The sequence below is a fragment of the Neomonachus schauinslandi genome, chromosome 11 (genome assembly GCF_002201575.2).
Source record: "Neomonachus schauinslandi chromosome 11, ASM220157v2, whole genome shotgun sequence".
Lineage (NCBI taxonomy): Eukaryota > Metazoa > Chordata > Mammalia > Carnivora > Phocidae > Neomonachus > Neomonachus schauinslandi.
In genome coordinates, this window is record NC_058413.1 from 107539257 (window position 1) to 107558647 (window position 19391).

At 42.4% G+C, this 19391-nt stretch overlaps 1 protein-coding gene across 3 annotated transcripts in view; it reads right to left on the reverse strand.

The window, feature by feature from the left end:
- Window positions 1-19391, reverse strand: part of GRIA4 (glutamate ionotropic receptor AMPA type subunit 4) — a 367043-nt gene that overhangs the window by 211146 nt on the left and 136506 nt on the right. For all 3 annotated transcript variants that reach the window (XM_021696567.1, XM_021696568.1, XM_021696569.1), the window contains exon 3: window positions 16329-16568. In XM_021696567.1, coding sequence (XP_021552242.1) covers window positions 16329-16568 — 240 coding nt within the window. The remainder of the gene's footprint in view (window positions 1-16328; window positions 16569-19391) is intronic.

Below are 19391 nucleotides of genomic sequence, written 5' to 3' on the forward strand. Positions count from 1 at the left end.
TGGGTCCTGACTATGCTCCTCAGCTCCATTCATTCCACACTGATTTCCACTAAGCAGCTCATGTTCTCATCAGTAATTTCTTTAGTAATATGCTGGTCCCAGCGCTTCTTTAAACGAATTCTGATTTGTCTCCTGTACATTAATTATCACCACCTTAACTCTTGCTATCGTTGTTGATACAATTCTACTCTTGCTATTTTTTTTTAAATTATGCTTCTAAATTTAAACATTTGTGAACAAAATCACAGTGCTGAATAGGAGTACTGTTTGATGTTGGATCAGAAGAGTTTTGACTCTTCCATGATGTGTTCTACTTTGCACCCCATGTTAATGTTAATCTGTATTGAATTCAGCTGCATCATGGCCTTTTCCAACGTGGGATGCTCTCTGAATCCACTTTTGAGGGTTGTACTGCTCTAATGGTCTTCTCCCTCTAAGGGCATATCTTAGACTCTGTATAGCGACAGGGCTGAAGACACTATTGGTCACACACTTCTTGGGGCTGAACTCTTTGGCTATAGTAACATCTGGCCCAATAGGTAGTATTGGCCTCATTCTGACAACTGCGTGTCTTTAATAGTCTCTTGGATCTAGAGGTGCCTGGGTGGCAAAGTCAGTTGAACATCCGGTTCTTGGTTTTGGCTCAGGTCATGATCTCAGGGTTGTGAGACTGAGCCCCGCATCAGGCTCTGTGCTCAGCAGGGAGTCTGCTTGGGATTCTCTCTCTCCCACTGCCCCTCCCATTCAAGCTCTGTCTCTAAATATAAATAAATAAATCTTTTAAAAAATAGTCTCTTGGATCTAATAAGAATAAATCTACCTTGTTCTCATGTTTTTTAGACAAGAAACAATAATTTGCAGTCCAGGTGCTACAAAGAAGACTGCTTCTTAAGAAACTAAGAATTCCCTTTAAATCTTTTTTCCCCTGTTCTTTTAAAAACAACCTGCCTTTCCCCAATTATAGTAACATGCAGGCAACATACGCTTAATACGGAAGAACACAACTCACTCTCAAACTTATCATTGTAGCTGAACAGCCATTTTGACTGTTTAAAATATGCTAACTCCTTAATATACAATCTATAGTTCCTATCTGAACCAATTTTTTTTAGACCTAATGGGCATGCGGACACTGATTCTATATACCATTTATTTCCTAAATAATTGAGTGAAAACAGATACAACATAGGTAATATAATATTCACAAAATGAAGTATTTGAAATGCTTCAACTAACACGTTCCAGGTAAAAAGTGAACACAGCAATTAACATAAATCATCAAGTTTAATATGAGGCTACAGAAAAATAATCTCTTTGGAATATATCAGGGATAAAATGTTAGTTTTAATTTCATACTCTGATCATCTATTTCTGAACTGGCCTCGTAAGGTTGTGTTTGGGGGCATTTTAAGATATGTTACAAGTGAGGGCACCTGGGTGGTTCAACCGGTTAAGTGTCTGACTCTCGATCTCAGCTCAGGTCTTGATCTCAGGGTCATGAGTTCAAGCCCTGTGGTGGGCTCTACTCGGGGCGTGGAGCCTACTTAAAAAAAAAAATTTACAAGTAGACAAAATTTTTAAATGAGTTATAGTTCAAATCTTCCCTAAGTTAGAATTGATAGAAATGAATCTCTTAAATATCTTTTTCTAAAATTCACAAGAAAAGAGCTAACAGATATCCAGTGAAGTGAGAGAGAGAGAGAGAGTAGTGTGCACTCACCTAAAATACTTATGACATGGAATCCTTTAGCGCAGAGAAGAGGCAAGCAAAAATGTAAAAGGCCCACAGAGCAGCATCCCTCACAAAATTATTTTCTCCACTTTCCAAATTAAAGCTACAGGCTGTGATAAAGATGGGTGTTTATGCTGTTTTCCTGTAAACACAGGAAGAACCCTTGTTTGTTATGATCTTACCCAGGCATCTATCAAAACAGAATAAAACCCTTAAACTCTGGAAAACAGTAAGAGTGTAATCTCTTACAGGATGATAACTACTGTGTTTAGATACTAACATCTTCTGGTGTTATTCCATTTACTCAGTAGATCTTATCCGGTCTGCCATGGATTGATCATTCCAGTTATGTTCCAAACTGTCTTGGGAGTTTTGGAAGGTAGTTTAAGTAAATACACAGTGGTACGAGGCCAACGCGTAACCCCAGTGAACTCACCGACACGTGGTCATCACAACCACACTGCCAGTCTCTACTTCCACCTCCCCTGTGCCAAAGGTTTGGGTCCAAACAGACCTCACAGCATCTGCAAGACCTCATGCACTCTTCACCTCCAAGCCTTGAATTGTGCTGCCGGCGGTACTTGGGGTGCTCCCTTCTCTCACTCATTTCCTCTAAAAAACCCTATTTCTTCACACTCTTTCTGTTCTCCCCCAAAGAGTATTAGAATCTCCTATTACTTTCATTACCCATGCCCTCCTTTTAGTCCGTATTTCTACCCCGGCTCCACGTAGCACGGTACCATGCCTCTGTACCACTTGATGGAACGTGATCCCTAAATGTGTTTCAACAAGTGGTCCGGTCACTGTGATCCCAAACACTTCTCTTTATGCCATTTTGTTTGCTATTCTACAGTCTGTTAGCAGGTAGCATACAGGTAGAGCTAGAATGTAAAAAGTGCTCAAAGCAAACAAAAATACCTGGGGCGCACACATACTTCCAAAACAAACTAGTGCAGTACGGGACGGAGATGTGGCCAATGTTGTGATAGATGAGAAGGTTATTCTAGCCATTAGCCAATTAGAGACAAAATCAGGTAGAAAATAATTGTCAGAAAAATTATTACTTTGATTTTAAACAAAAATTTATCAAAGCAGGTCTGCTTTGTGTCCTACAGACTTTAATTATAATATTTCCCAAAGGAACATGAGTAAGGGCCACCTTGGGAAGCGGTGCAGGCTCCCACATGTGCAGGAACACTCCACTTACCCACATAAATGGAGAACTGCTTCTAACACATTAATGCATTTTTAACTTAACCCAGGTTAACCCTATTAAACAATACAATGTTAAAAATTGCACTTTTTAAAAAAATGTATAAATCTGTGTACATATTGCAAACTACAGCCCACAGGCCAAATCTGGCCTACCATCTGCCTTTGTATAGCTTGTAAGGTATGAATGGTTTTTACATTTTTAAATGTTTGGAAGGAGAAAAGGAAATAAAAATAGGATTTTGTGACACATGAAAATGATGTGAAAGGGGCGCCTGGGTGGCTCAGTTGGTTAAGCGACTGCCTCTGGCTCAGGTCATGATCCTGGAGTCCCGGGATCGAGTCCCGCATCGGGCTCCCTGCTCGGCAGGGAGCCTGCTTCTCCCTCTGACCCTCCCCCCTCTCATGCTCTCTCTATCTCATTCTGTCTCTCAAATAAATAAATAAAATCTTAAAAAAAAAAAAAAAAAAAGAAAATGATGTGAAATTCAAATTTTAGTGTCTATAAATAAAGTTTCATTAGGACACAGGCAGGCTCCTTCACTTCTGTATTATCGATGGCTATTTTCACTACCACATCAGAGTTGAGGCGTTGAGACAGAAACCATATGGTCTGCAAAGCCTAAAATGTCTTCTCTCTGGCTCTTTACAAAAAGTCCGCTGACCCTTAGTAGAGATCATCCTCCCTCATAACGAACGTAATGTAAGCTTTTCCTGGTGTGCACTCTAACCCTGCGGCTAAAGGCAAGACTTTGTTCACTAACAGAAGTAGCTGAGTCCTAGCTCTGTTACTGGCTGTTAGGTGACTTTGGGTAAATTAATAAAATTCTCTAAGTCTTAGCTGTCTCGGGAATAAAATAAGATAATAATTCTACTTACATTTTGGGTTTGGGGAGAATTAAATATGCAACACACAAGAAAATAACCCCATGCATAATGACAGTTATGCTGCCAAAAAGATATGCCTAAAATGCAAGGATGCAGGAAAGTTGAAAATAAAAAAATGGCAAAAGATACACCTGGCAAATATGAGCCAAGAGAAAGCTTGGGAGCTCTATTAATGTTGAAAAACTAGACCTCAAGACAAAAAGCATCATTAAGGAGAGCGAGGTTCATTATATAGTATAAAAAGTTTCAGTAAAAAGTCTAAAGAAGGGCGCCTGGGTGGCTCAGTTGGTTGAGCGACCGCCTTCGGCTCAGGTCATGATCCTGGAGTCCCGGGATCGAGTCCCGCATCGGGCTCCCTGCTCGGCAGGGAGCCTGCTTCTCCCTCTGACCCTCCCCCCTCTCATGTGCTCTCTCTCTTTCTCATTCTGTCTCAAATAAATAAATAAAATCTTTAAAAAAAAAAAAAAAAAGTCTAAAGAATTTTATATGAAAATGTATCACATATAAAGCACAAATCTATAGAAATACAATAAGAAATTGATAAATCTATGACCAAAGTGGGAGATTTCCATGTACATCTCTCAATTAGGTCAAGCAATCAGAAATTCAGTGAAGACAGAAGATTCAAACGACAACATATAATGATTATTTAGAATGCTGCAGTGCCCCCACCCCCCAGAAAAGAAAAAGTAAATACTTTTGCAAAGACTACATGAAATATTATTAAAATTGAACATGTACTGGAACATGAAAAAAGTTCTAAGAGGTTCCAAAGAGCTGGTATCACAGAGAATACTTTTCCTGCCAGAACCCATTAAGTTCCTCGTACCAATGCGTGTTATATCTGAACAAATGAAACGCAAGGATACATGAAAAATCTGAATAGCCTGAATCAGGAAAGAAATTGAAGCATGGTTTAAAAAAGTTCTCCAGACTTCATGCCCAAATATTTTAAGGAATGTTCTATCAAACATTTGAGGAAGAGCTAATTTTACCATTCTATAGATTCAACCAGAAAACAGAAAAAAAAAAGGTAATATTCTGCAGCATATTCCAGAAAGCCCATATAACCTTGTCACAAAATACATGTCTGATCACACGTAATTACATGTGTAAAATGACATGTATGTTAAAGGGAGGTGGTGTGGTTTTATTTCCCTTCTGGTTGACTGGAATGTGGATATGACTGGAGCTTCAGGAGCCACCATGGACCTTAAAGTGAAGCCAGATGTTAAGGCTGATGCAGCAACAATCATAGAAGTCTGACTGCAGGAAGATAATGAAGTTTCCAAAGCAGTTATAATAACAGTTCCATATTATGTGTACTTGATACACACACATACATACATTCATACTGATACATATGTATGTATATTTACTGTTATTTTGTTTTTGTTATTATTTGAAGTCTAAACTCTTTTTTTTTTATTCTTATGTTAATCCCCATACATTACATCATTAGTTTCAGATGAAGTGTTCCATGATTCATTGTTTGTGCATAACACCCAGTGCTCCATGCAGAACGTGCCCTCCTCAATACCCACCACCAGGCTAAACCATCCTCCCACACCCCTCCCCTCTAGAACCCTGTTTGTTTTTCAGAGTCCATCGTCTCTCATGGTTCGTCTACCCCTCCGATTTCCCCCGCTTCATTCTTCCCCTCCCGCTACCTTCTTCTTTTTTTTTTTTCTTAACATATATTGCATTATTTGGAAGTCTAAACTCTTCTTATTGATACACAATCCAAGATGGAAATCAGTTTCCATGGCATTTTCCTTAGAAATATGACATCACTTAAGTACCTTCTGACGCTACTCTTTCCAAATACATAGAGAAGTCTTCCTGATAAGTATTTGGTAAGTAAAATGTACAATTTCTGGATCCTTTTGAAGATTTTTTTTTTTTTAAGATTTTATTTATTTATTTGAGAGAGAGAATGAGACAGAGAGAGCACGAGATGGGGGAGGGTCAGAGGGAGAAGCAGGCTCCCCGCCGAGCAGGGAGCCCAATGTGGGACTCGATCCCGGGACTCCAGGATCATGACCTGAGCCGAAGGCAGTCGCTTAACTAACTGAGCCACCCAGGCGCCCGATCCTTTTGAAGATTCTAAGGCACGGAAGTAACATATGTGAGGTCTACGCTGCCTATCATTCACCCTGACAAGTACATGGAAGACGGATTCAAAAGGCTTCCAGTGGAGCCAAGGAAGAAAGCTGGTTGATGCAGGAGAATGAAGAAGGTCTGAGCAGAGGCTCCCATGCTATCCTCCTCAAATCTGGCTTCCACACACTTTCATGGAGAAGGAGATGTTTTTGGCATATTTCTCTGAGGCACACATTTGGCAAAGTTGATGAGTGGTTGGCTAGGACTGCAAGGGGAGAAAAAGGAGTAAGGAAGGTTCTTCCTTTTCTAGCAGGCAAGGCAGAGTAAACCTTCTAAGACAGAAATGTATGAAAAGGAGCAAGTTTCAGGGGGCAGGTGATAGACTGACTCTTGGAATGTTGAGATTTTAGATACAGTGGGACTTCCAATGGTTACTATGAAAATGAGTCTGATTCAAGGGTGAGGACTGAGCTCTATCTAAATAGAGTGAAGATGAGACCCTAAGATTCATTCATTTTTACGGAGTGTGACTAAATGGCAGGTCCAGTTCCTGTTCAGGGAATCCCAATAAGCAAGACAAGTCCCTGCTATTTCAGACCTTAAAGAGTCTGGGGACAAAGGCACAGAATTAAAAAAGCAGAATCCTGTGTTTGATACAAGTAACACAAAATGCAGTGGGAGCACATGGAAGGGGGTTTGTCACTCGAGGGCAGATGTCACACCAGGAAACAGAGGTGTGCACTAAATGCTTGAGGCTGAGGGAATGGCGTGTGCAGAGCGTCAAGCAAGCCGAAAGCACCCAGGGCACTCGGAATCTTGAAAAGGCCATTCCCACTGCGGCTGGGTGTTTCAGTAGAAGTGGACTACCTAACGAGAGGGGAGAAGTAATCAAGAGCTGGGTTGGGGGGGATCGTTTAAGGAATCTGGACGTTAGATGAAGGGTAATGCAAGTCGTGAGATCATTCTAATCAGGAATGAGCCACAGGCAGCTTTGGATTCAACTCTGCAGAGGCAACATGGCTGAGGACAGAACTTAGGGGTAACACCGGCATTTTAAGAGAAGTTAGAGTAAGGGAAGTCTATGAAAGAAATGAACAACAAGAAACCACAAATTTATGCTTGTTTGTGTCTCCATCAATTTAGCATTTATACACAGACATGTTCCTGTGTTAAAAAGGTGCATGTCTCATAATATAAAATATTAACCAACTATCTTTGATTCGTGATTCATAATATTGCAATGTAAGTGTTTATGGGAGTTTAAGCATAAATTGGTATGGTGTTAGGACACCAATAATGCTGCTGGTAGTAGTAATAATGGGAACACAGCAGCTGTAACATACAGTTTGTCACGTGCCAGGAGCTGTGTGTGCACTTTACATACAACGCACAGTGAACAGGTAGAGGGCAGACATCCAACGATTTTAGGAAACCTTTGCAAGGTCAAACGTGTGGTCAGCGGTACAGCTGGGCTCTGCATCCAGGTCACTGCACACTGTGCTGCACTGTGCTCCGGGGATAGCATCTGCGTTACAGGACCAAAATCATGCCGAACTACTCCTGCCTGGATGGGCAGAGCACTGGCAGAGCCGCCACAGCTCTCGCCAAGGACTGTTTTCCATCGTAGCGAACGGTAACTTTCTGCTTTCCATAGCCCTGATGACCACGTGCTATGATGTGGTGATAAACTATAAAATGTGACACCTGAGCGAACCCGACCTCTGGCAGAAGTTGTGCCCGACAAGGATTCAACCGTGATTGTGCATTGTCACTATATACACGTGTGTTCCATTTTCATAAGAGAAGGAACAGTCTGTAGGGACGATATATGTTATCTTGAGGCAGTGTGTTCAGTCAGAGCTCAAAAAGAAAGATCTTCCCCCAGATCTTCAGATAAGCAACTTTTTAAATAAAGAAGTTGTCAGAAAATTACAAGTCATGTGCTTACTGCTTTAGAAAGGTGTGGGTCACTGAAAAGATGGAGCCAGTGAGAAATCCTTGCTATTTGTTTTTTGGGGTAAGAAAATTGCTCAAATATTATATCCACATTTCATCAATCTAAGGATCCTCAAGGAACATGTCCTTTCCCCACAGTCCTCAGGCATGACTCAATAACTCAACTGACAGGTTGGGTCTACACTCAGGCCTCTATCATGACAAAATTTTCTAAACAAATTGAATATTTCAATCAAAGCTTTAATATGGTCACCATGGGGGGAAAAACAGAACCATGATGGACTCCCATATAACTGTTTGTAATTTCTTTGAATTTTGAATTTCAATGGCGGGGGGGCACAATCACCTTTCCAGTGAATAGGGCCTCCAAAGGTCTTACCCAGATCTGCTCTGCTCTCCTGTTCAGATGGAACCCCAACAATGGGAAGCAAATGGGAAAGGAAGAACATCCAGACAGTCAACAATTTGTCTAGTTCACAAATATTCACAAATATTCATGGAAGGCTGCACGTCTATTTTCCCTGCCTTCCACTCAGGCCTCTTTAACCTTTCAAGTGAATGCTTGGAAGGCTGCTGGCCCCACAAAAGCAGCTGTAGGCTCCTGTCCTTCATCTCTAGACTTTCTCCAACCTGTTCACACACTGCTTACTTTCCTGCTCCTTGCTCTGATCCCTTCTCTGAATACCCAACTTGTAGCTTTACTTCATTGTTCTTTGATAATCCCCTCATCTGGCCGTGTGGCTCTGATTCATTCTCCCTGTTGGATTTTAGCGCACCTTTGGGATAGGACTTCTAACATTTGCCCTCAACCCCTCCATTCTGTAACCAGGGAAAGTGGGAGGTAACAGACATGGGCCTCCTTCTGTCTCCTCTCACCAGGGAAAAGGGATTGGACACAGAACCCTCTTTATGAGAACCCCACTACTGCTCCTTCATCCCATCCACTTGCCCCTTAGGCCACTGCTCCCCTTCCCAACCCAGGGTGGAAACAGCCTGTGGAATCTGGGTTAATGAGGGCAGAAAATAAACATTGAAGTTGATACTAAAAGATGCTGTGAAGGGAACAGGGGCTGCTTCGCCTGCTTCTGATTACTTTTTCTCCCTCAATTATAAGTCAGAATCTCCACAGGAAGCTCCATTGTTATTTTTATACAGGTTTTTTTTTCTTTGCTCTCCCACTGGCCCAGTTCCAGCAGGAAAGCAGTGATACATGCTTGAAAGATACAATTAAGTGTTGTTCTCCTCCTGGGTAAAAGGGTTATCCGCACACTTGGCAACTGGCAACAAGTAAATATTTGGCATTGTCAGCCTGACTATAAATGTAATGAAAATCAGTAACCAAAAGTACTGGGATGAGCTATAAAAATACTCTAAATCCTAATGGATTCACTATAAACACAGATAATTGCCTGAGGTTTGTCACGGGATGTTTATAAGAAAGGGAATTCCTCTTCATCCTCGTGTGGGTTTTAGACATAAAGGTTCCCCCCCCCCCCCCGCCAGGGTTAGGAAATAAATGGAATATGGGGCTTAATTTACCAAGAATTAAAGACAAAATTTTTTTATCCCTTCTTGGATAATACCAGGTTAGAATCTGAAAGATTCTTACTTCTCCTGAATTCATACATCAATTATCTCTGTTTTGCTATTGTGTTTCTAATTTTGTTTTTAATAAGAAAAATGGACCATAAGCATTTTAAGTGGCACAATTAATGGCAGACTGTGCTGCTGTTAACATTAGCACGTATGGGAGCTGGAGACTGGACATGGGTGCTTGTAAGCACCACTTCACACGATCATTCTTCTGAGTGGCGCCGAGCCCGGCTGACAGGTGTCCAGTCACCCCTGAAAATCTTCCCCAACTCACACCTCTCTGAAAGGAATTTCAAAGAGGGAGCAGAACCAGTAATGTTATTTTGGTGTGAACTGAAGTCATTATGCCATATTCCTTGGAGGTATCTGCTCTGTCATCTCCCTACCGTTATTTCTGGCCGTGAGTTTACCAGAAGTCCATCACTGGTAATGACTGACAGAGGGCTGAGGCTCCCAGTTCCCTGGAGTTGTGCTGCCTATCCAGTAAGTTCCGAGGGCAGGAAGAGAAGGAGGCAAAGAGTAAAAGAACAACAATATGAGAAGAAATACAGAAGTGGACTTGAGAACCCAATGGGAAGACAAGAGAGTTCTCTGGAGCATTTCATACAGGCTTATTTACTGGGAAGTAAGAGAGGTATCACTGCCTCTTCATTTGTTGCTATTTCTGTTACTTAGATCTTGACTTTTTGCGAAAGGCTTAAGGCCATTTATAAAGAAAGGTCATGTATGTAGCAAAACCGAAAAAGCAGAAATGAAACAGCAAGACCCCTGCCCTCCCCACAAAAAGCTGTCTTTCCACCTGCTTTCCCCCTTTGCTCCGGCTTCAGCACAGGGAGCATCGCACGAACATTATGCCAGCCCACAGTGCTGTTGCCTAGGTTTTTCAAAACATGTCATGCTATGTGTAGAATATTATTTTTGTAAGAAGAAAAAAACAAGCTAAAAAAAAAACAGGCCAAAGGAAATAAGCCAAAACTAACCAAAGTTAAGTTTTCTATTCTACGCCTTGCCAATGTATCTCTCCTAGGGACAATTTACATAGTGTTATAATATTAATTTGGATATTGAATACAAGATATTCAGCAACCTGTGAAATGACATTGCTAGGCTGGAAAGCACTGATGTGATAAAACACCGACCATTAAGCATTAAAGAGAAGTGGGAGGAAGTAAAACACAGTCAGCGCCAGTCGCTGCTTACTCTGGCTGTGCGACCGAACTGCTGGCCTTCATACCAGCTCTTCGGAAACACCGACAGTGACCATTACATTTGTAGAAATGTTAGGTTTACGTCTCCTCAACTTTCCCTTGATCATAAATTCACCTTGTGACCAGTGGTGTTGGGAATGGCCAAAAATGCATCATAAATATGTACAATCCTGGGCAATAGACACAAGTAAAAAATGTTTTCCTTTGAAAAGATCTATTTCAAATGGGAAAATAACCACTGCCTATATTACTTAAATTAACGTCTTTTTCACTCAAGGAAAATGACTTCCCTTCGAGTAGATTTGAAAAGATTTTCAAGGTTTTATATTACCAAAAAAATAGATTATTTTAAGATGCTATAAATATTTAGCTTAATTATACCTAAATTAAGAACGCTATTTTTCAGGCTTCTCCACATTTTTTCATGGTAAGAAAACTACATTTAATTCAAGGACCATCCCTTTAGGAGAATTTTGAATTTTGACTCAGAGAGTCTATGAATTCTCTGAGACACGAAAATATGGTATCATCGAAAACAAAACAAAACAAAATATGGTATTATTAATAAAATATGAATTACATGATTAGTTATTAGAGCACTAAAATTATTTGATACCAATTCTCAAGGACTTCACTTGATTAATTCATTAGTCCATTTCATGTTTATAGTATGCTTATCAGGGGTTACCATGCTACATACAAAAGGCATAAATGTAGTAAGATATAATAATTACTGGTGAAAGACCTATTTCTGGGGGAAAAAAAGATATGTAAATGTACACACAATGCAGTGTGAAAAGGATCTGTACATGGTGTTTTCTAAGCTCTTTTCCTACATGAGCTGAGAAAAGATTTAGACGTTTCACTCAAAGTGCAATCTGTTATTCCAAATGAGCTTGTTGTTTAGATACACTGTGTTGTCCCATACGGTAGCCATTAGGCAAATGTGGCTACTTCAATTAACCAATTAAAATTTAAATTTAAAATTCAGATCCTCAGGTTCGTAAGTCACATTTCAAGTACTCAATAGCCTTAAATTTATCAGCCCAAAAATCTTACTGAAATTTTGTTCCAAATTAAAATTGTAAAAACAACAAGCTATGTATCAAAGGCAAGCTCCTGGCTGTCAGGTGGAATCTTGTGTACTGCTTCTGAATGAAGCCATAGCAAGGAAGTTAACTTACTTTTAGTACTGTCCTGCTCATCACTGCATTCTTAATACCTATCAAAGTGCCCGATACAGACAAATTGAACAATAAACTTTTATTGAATGACAAATGGACAAATTAAATGAATAAATGAATGAACACTTCTGTTTTCTTCTTTGAGAGGCAGTCAAACGAAAAGAAGTAGGGAGTCACCTCGTAAAGAAATCGCCGATGCCGCCTATTATCTTTCTCTTTCTGCCCACCGTTTCCAGGTTAGGAATAGACTACTTAGAATATAAAATATAAAGAAACCTTATAGAAGGATTAATGGGCCTTAAGGACTATGCAGTTTAACTTTCCTCCTTCTCTGTCTGTATTTCTGTCTCCCTAACAGATGTGGACAAAAATATGGGTAGGTTTATGCAGCAACTCAACAGCAGAACAGAACTTGAATACAGGTCTTACAGAGGAAAGAAAGCATCATTCCTTTTACTGACCGTGATTCAACATGAAAACACTACTTTAATTCATGACAGAGTGAAGTTCTTGCATTTTATGAGATCATTATATCACTACAGGGATTAAAATTTCAGAAGTAACTGAGTGGATCAATGAAAGAACATATTCCAAAGTAAGGATTTCTGATGCATCAGAGAGCCACGTTCCACTCAGGTTTGTGGAGAAATTCAGGGTCATATTAAGGTAGTTACTTATAACATGAAAAATGTTTAAATAAACAGTTTATGATAACAGAAGTTCAGAGAAAAGTACGAAAATGTACTAAATTGTCTTATTTCTTTACAGTTGGTTTTGTACATTAAAAAAAATTCTTATCTTTAATGCTGATACGTGCTCTTTTTGTCTGCATGATGTGAAAATACGGATGACTCTTAGCCAACTATATTTATGACAGAAAGTAAACATGTTCACAACTGAGGTTCATGTCTCGGTTGGTGACAGTGATACATAATCTTAAGCCCAGTATCTAAGAGGAAATAAATTGGTCTTGAGATCCTAAACTTATCAAATAAGCACAACAGTTTCAAAAGGAGAAAAAATTATTACTGTCTTTTTTGAGTATTTAATTAAGACCAAGAATATTGGGAAGCAGTGTCATGCCATGGTAGGGTAAACCATCTCAACATTCAGGAAAGGCCACACACGTCCATATCTAAAATAAGTCAGTCACAGTGATGAAAAGTATAGCATAGGGAACAGAGTCAACATTATAATAACACTATATAGTGACAGATGGTGACTACGCTTATCGTGGTGAGTACTGAGTAATGCACAGAACTGTTGAATCACTACGCTGTACACTTGAAACTAATATAACATTGTACGTCAAATACACTTCGGTAAAAAAAACATAAATAGCCATCTTCCTGATGTGTTATTTTTTTCATTCATGCAATTACCACTTAGTATAAAGTTGTCTCTTTTGAAGATGGCTTGGGTTATATAATAGAAGGCCATACAAAGGACTAGCTGTTCATCCTGCAGCAGCTACTGGAGAGAACTAGGAAATCTGAGAGAGTGACTTGCATTAACTGGTTAAAAACTGGACAGTTATGAGGCACTTGGCTGACTCAGCTGGTTAAATGTCTGACTCTTCATTTTGGCTCAGGTCATGATCTCAGGGTCATGAGATCGAGGCCCGCAGCAGGGTCTGAGCTCAGCAGGGAGACTGCTTGAGATTTTCACTCTCCTTCTCCCTCTGCCCCTCCCCAATAAATAAAATCTTAAAAAATCTTTTAAACACAACACAACAAAACAGGACAGTTACATTCCAGGGAAACAATATGGAAAAAGCAGGCTTTGTGCAGCAAGCCAATGAATAAGTTAAAGATGACAAGATGCCATTTTAGAAGAAACAGTGCTTGTACCATGAAGGGTTTAAGCCTTTGGAGGCAGAAATTTAGCCAGGAAAAAGATACTTTAAATAATGAAATATGTATGTTTCTACTAGAGAGATCCCTGGAAAGAGGTGATGGGAGGTAGCTCAGGGTTGGAGCATCTGATGTGCTATGCAAGAGTGAGGATCCTGGAAAGTACCAACTAGTACCAAAGCAAAGCACCACTTTTAATCCCTGTTTGGTGGGGAGGCTAAGGCATGAATGCCTAAAAACCTTCTCCTTGCCAGAGACTTATTTACTCAGGCACAGAGTCAACCCACCCATATTTCTGTGAGATCAAGATGTCATAAAATAAGCATCTTCTGCCCAAAGTGAACTGGGCTGTGTCATTAAGAACCATATCATCCAGATCCCAGTATGTATTTCGTGACATTATGATTCAATTTTTTAACACATTAACTTTATTGAAGTGTAATTTTTTTTGCATTTGACATTCATATTTTACAACTGATAAACCTACATTGGCAAATTATTATCACCTATAGTCCATGGTTTACACTAGGCTTCACCCTTGGTTTTGGACATTCCATGTATTTGAACAAATGTATAATGATGTGTCTACCATTATAGTATCATAGTGAATAGTTTGACTGCCTGAAAATCCTCTGTGCTTCATCTATTCATCCCTCCTTCCCCTCAGCCTCTGGCAAAAACTAATCTTTTCACTGTCTCCATAGTTTTGCCTTTCCCAGAGTATCATACAGTTGGAATCATACAGCATGTAGCCTTTTCAGATCGGCTTCTTTCAGTCAATAGGAAGATGTTATTTAAGGTCCCTCCATGTTTTTTTATGCCCTGATAGCTCATTTCCTTTTAGCTCTGAACAATATTCCACTGTTTGGATGAACCACAGTTTATCCATTCACCTACTGAAAGGCATTTTGGTTGCTTTCCAGTTCAGGCAATTATGAATAAAGCTGCTCTAAACATCTGTGTGCAGGTTTTTTGTGTGGACATAAGTTTTCAACTCCCATGAGTAAAATACCAAGGAGTGTGATTGCTGGATCACATGGTGAGAGTGTAGTTTTGTAAGAAACCGCCGAATTGTCTTCCAGAGCGGCTGCACCATTTTGCATTCCTGCCAACAGTGAACGAGAGTTCCTGTTGCCCCACATTCTCATCAGCATTTGGTGCTGTCAGTCATCTGGATTTTGGCCATTCTAATAGATATGTAGTGCTATCTCATTGTTGTTTTCAGTTGTATTATGATTTAATTTTCAGTGTCCTCTTGCTTAAGGATTTTTCCAAAAGTTAGAAATGCACAGAATGAGAATTTCTCTAACCTAAAATATATTCTCCAGAGTGCTTTGGATTATTAGCTATTGGAGAATGTTATCATGAGATATGGGTAGGTTCCCATATTTCCAAATGAGAATTATTGCATTGCTGCAACCATGCAAAAAACACACTGATGATGTTAAATTTTCTGAACGTGTTACAGAAAGGGACATTTGCCAAGAATGCTAATGTAAGCAATGGACTACGACCACCACTGGTGTGACATCTTATGTGACATATGCCATCTCTGAGTATAGGAAATTATGCTTTGGACTTTGGAAGGTAATCATATCTTCAAAAGATTTATCTTGCTTGTTTATTGTCTTATGTTTATTATCTTACCCATTCTACAGATAGAATTCTATTCAAGGCTATTCTTAAGATGTTGCCAGTTTCAACTTTTATCCCAACTTCTGGTCAGTAGTCAAAGTCTTTAAGGAAAAAAGATTAAAGACAAAACCCCACAGGGAGTTTCTTGCTGTTTATTTTGGACTATTGTATGTTGCTGCGATTCTAGTCACTAAATTTTAAAAAAAGAACTAAAGAAAGGTTATGGGAACTTCTTAATTATGTCTCACACTGAAAAGTCAAAGTATCTCAAACACGTACACAAACAAATGGATTGTTGATAATCTAACATTCTTCACCTTGTTTTCCCAATGCATGAGTTGTACAGTATCACTTGTTAATCTTCACCGCCTTATAGATAAGGTGAAAGGCAGCCAGCAAGCAAAAGCCTTCCCACCAAACCCGTACTGCACTGGCAGGATGTTTCAAGTACTCAGAGTTTTACATTTCAAACACGACATCTGAAACTAATGATGTACTGTATGTTGGCTCACTGAATTAAAAAAAAAAACTTCCACATTTCAAACTCCGTGCTACGGTTCAACCTGTTACTTTTTCTTTCTTTTTCTAAATAAAATCAGAGATCTATAGATGCAGACACAAAAATCAACCTCTACTTTCTAAAGACCTCCCACGACATTAAATCATCTGCACTTGAGGCGCAAGACTTACTTCCCGATTGTGCCTGAGATGTCATCACGGACATCTTCACAGGATTATTTGATCTCGGCTAAGTAACGGCGCATGGTTTGTTCGTGCATAACCCTGTGCAGCTGAAGCTCGTTTAATTACAACTTTTCACCCAGAGTCGAGACGAAGCCACTAACACGCACGGACCACGAGCCTAGGCACAGCAGGGCTCGCCGTAGTTGCGCAACCCCGCGCGGGCGGCGCGGCCCTCCCGCGGGACCAGAGCTCGCCCGCGCGCTGCGCACGCGCGACCTACCGCGGTCTGTGTCGTACAGGAAGACGAAGCCGCTCCACTCGTAGTGGTCCAGCAGGCTCAGCAGCGCTCCGCGCAAGGACGGCCTCAGCTGCAGCACGAACTGGCTCTCCCCCTCGGTGGGGAAGCTGGGCGTGATGAGGGAGATGTGCAGGGCGCTGCAGAACGAGGTCAGGGTGTGCACGGACCTCTTGTCGTAGAGTCCGAAAATGGCAAAAACTCCTCTGGAGTACTGGGAACAGACTGCGGAAGAGAGAAAGAGACCACCGTCTTAGCATCAGCAGTCTGCGGCTAGAGGAAGTCTGCCTCACTGGCCCCTCACGGAATGTAACGGAAGGGAAGAAGTGAAGTGTGTGAATGATTCCGCGATCAACTCCCAGAGCCCGGCCCGGGACAGCAGCCGCCGCACGCGCCCTGCCTCGAGGCGCCCGCTCGGACTTCCGGTGCAAGATGGCGCCGCCGGAAGAGCCCGCTCCCACCTCTCGCGCCGGGCCCGCGCCGGGCCCGCGCCGAGCCGGGGAGCCCCTGCTCCCCAAGGGGGGCCGAGGCCCGGCGAGCAGCGCCCGCACACACGCCGGGGGGACCGCAGGGAGAGCGGGGAGGGGGGGCGCTGGCCCCGGGAAGCCCCCCGTGGGCTAGAGCGCAGGCCTCCGCCGCAGGGCCGGCGTCTGCGCTGGGGGTGGGGGCGCGGAAGGAAGCCGGGTGTGAAGGAGCCACCGGACCGGAGAGGCCTCAGCCCCGGAGCCCTGCCAAGCGGCGGGGGAGCTGCTGGAGCCGGTCCAGCGCCGGGGCTGGCGAGCGCCACTGTTGACACTGGCCTCCGCCTGGCGAGCGCATGGTGCTGACGGGAACAGGGCCCCGCGCGCCTCGGCCGGCCTGCCGCCTCCGCGAGCCCTGGCTCTAGCCCCAGATGCCCTCGGGCACAGGAAAAAAACGCGCAGCTTAAAAGAGCAACTAGAATACAAACGACCCAGCCTTAGAGCTCCATGGAAGCGGGAAGCTGCTGGAGCAACTCCGAGTCAGGGCGGCTGGCGAGCCGCACGCTCCGCGGCCCCCTGCCCCTCGGGCCGGCGGAGCGGGGTCGGGGCAGCCTAGCTGGCCTGGCGCCTCGGCGCGCCCCGGCCCCAGCCCACGCCATCCCCAGGCGTCCCCCCAAGGTGGCCCCAGCGCGGCGCGCGGCGCGACCCCCAGCCGGAGGGGTACGATGAAACCCGTGCGCAGCGCTTGGGCTCCACACAGCCGGCCTGCCCCACCGGGGCTCGCCCGGCCCCGAGCTCCTGGGGGGACACCCCGCTCCACCAGCTGGAGCTTCTGCTGTCCTCCCAGGTGGCGTCAGTGCAGAGAGCCCGGGCACCACCCCACCCGGGCCCACTTCGCCCTCACCCATCCCCCCGGGGACCCCCAGCGCGGAGTCTGCACCAGGGATGACCATCCATGGGATCACTCCTCCAACTTTAGGAAGGCAGCTGTTCGCCCAACTCACTGAAACAAACAAGAAAGTCGAGCAAAATGAGAAGACGGAGGACTATGATCCGGATGAAAGAACAAGACAAAACCCATAAAAAGAACTAAAATGAAACGGACATAAACAATCTACCTAAGTTTGTTACTTTGTGGCTTTTTTGTTTTTTTGCAGTGGCAGTTTAATTTTTTTTTTTTCCCTCACAACCTTAGAGTTCTCTTGAACCATGTTTGAAAACAAGTTAAGGGTCTGGAAAATCACTACTGGCGTGCCCTCGGTGCCTAGTGGAGTCGTGACGAGCTGTGCAGCTTCCACGTAGGCTATAAAGTGAAGACCAAGCAATTTCAAAACCCAGTAGAACCAAGTCCTCTTGCAGTGAACAGGTGCACAGCCCCCCGTCTTTCTTGTCTGTGCTCCTAGTTGTTGCAAGGACAATGAGGCAAATACATAAAGAGGAAAAAAACTCTTCTCCAGATTCTTGCCTAGCTTCATTTTGATCCCTCCTCTGGCATGACTGAATCCTATTCCAAACTTCGGTGACTTTTTCTAATTTACCTTTTTAAAGGATACAAACTTGCATTAAAAAAATACTTTTTCTGTTTATGAAGGAAAGCATGACTGTTTGAATTCCAAATTCTTATAGTTTACCACATATGGTGAAAGGTCCCATTTCTCCTTGGCTGATACAGCTAGTTTAAGACATCTTTAGTTCTCTAAAATGTTGATGTTTTCTGATTTTGGTTACTACTTTTAATTGCTAATTTATTAAGAAGCCTAGAATATTGGATAATCTAGAAGTATTTATCTTAGGAGGAGTTCATTGTGATACAAAGAAATTAGATTTTGCTTTGTTGAAGCAGTAATAGGCTCTTGGAAAAAAATTATCCTAATAACATTTATACCCATATTCTACAATATCTGGGTTTTAGGAAATTATGAGGCATAATTAAATAAGATAATAAAACCTGGCAGTGTTTCTTCTGTTCTTATTATGCCTCTGAAATTGGGGACAGAGTCTGAGCAACGTAATTATAGCAGAAGGTACCAATTAACAGAAAATGGATGTTATTGGTCTTTTGTAGACAATATGCTCTAAGAGATATAAGTTCTGGAAAAAGTAACAACTAAGGGACCAGCATCTATATGCAGACTCCCCCCCCCTGAGCAGGGAGCTTGATGCGGGGCTGGATCCCAGGACCCTGAGATCATGACCTGAGCTGAAGGCAGACGCCCCGTAAGTAGTAGATGAAGGAAGAACATCCAATTCTAATTCTACGCTTGCCCAGGAACTACAATTTGATCACCTGAGTAAACTGACCAACCTGGAAGGCTTGTTCTGACGGTGTGACTGGCTGAAATTTTCTTGCAGATATAAGAAACACCATGATAGGTATGCCTGGGTGGCTCAGTTAACCTTCGGCTCAGGTCATGATCCCAGGGTCCTAGGATTAAGTCCCATATCGGGCTCCTTGCTCAGTGGGGAGCCTGCTTCTCCCTCTGCCTCTGCTGCTCCCCTGCTTGTGCTCTCTCTTTCTCTCTCTCTGACAAATAAATAAATAAAATCTTAAAAAAAGGGGCGCCTGGGTGGCTCAGTCAGTTGGGTG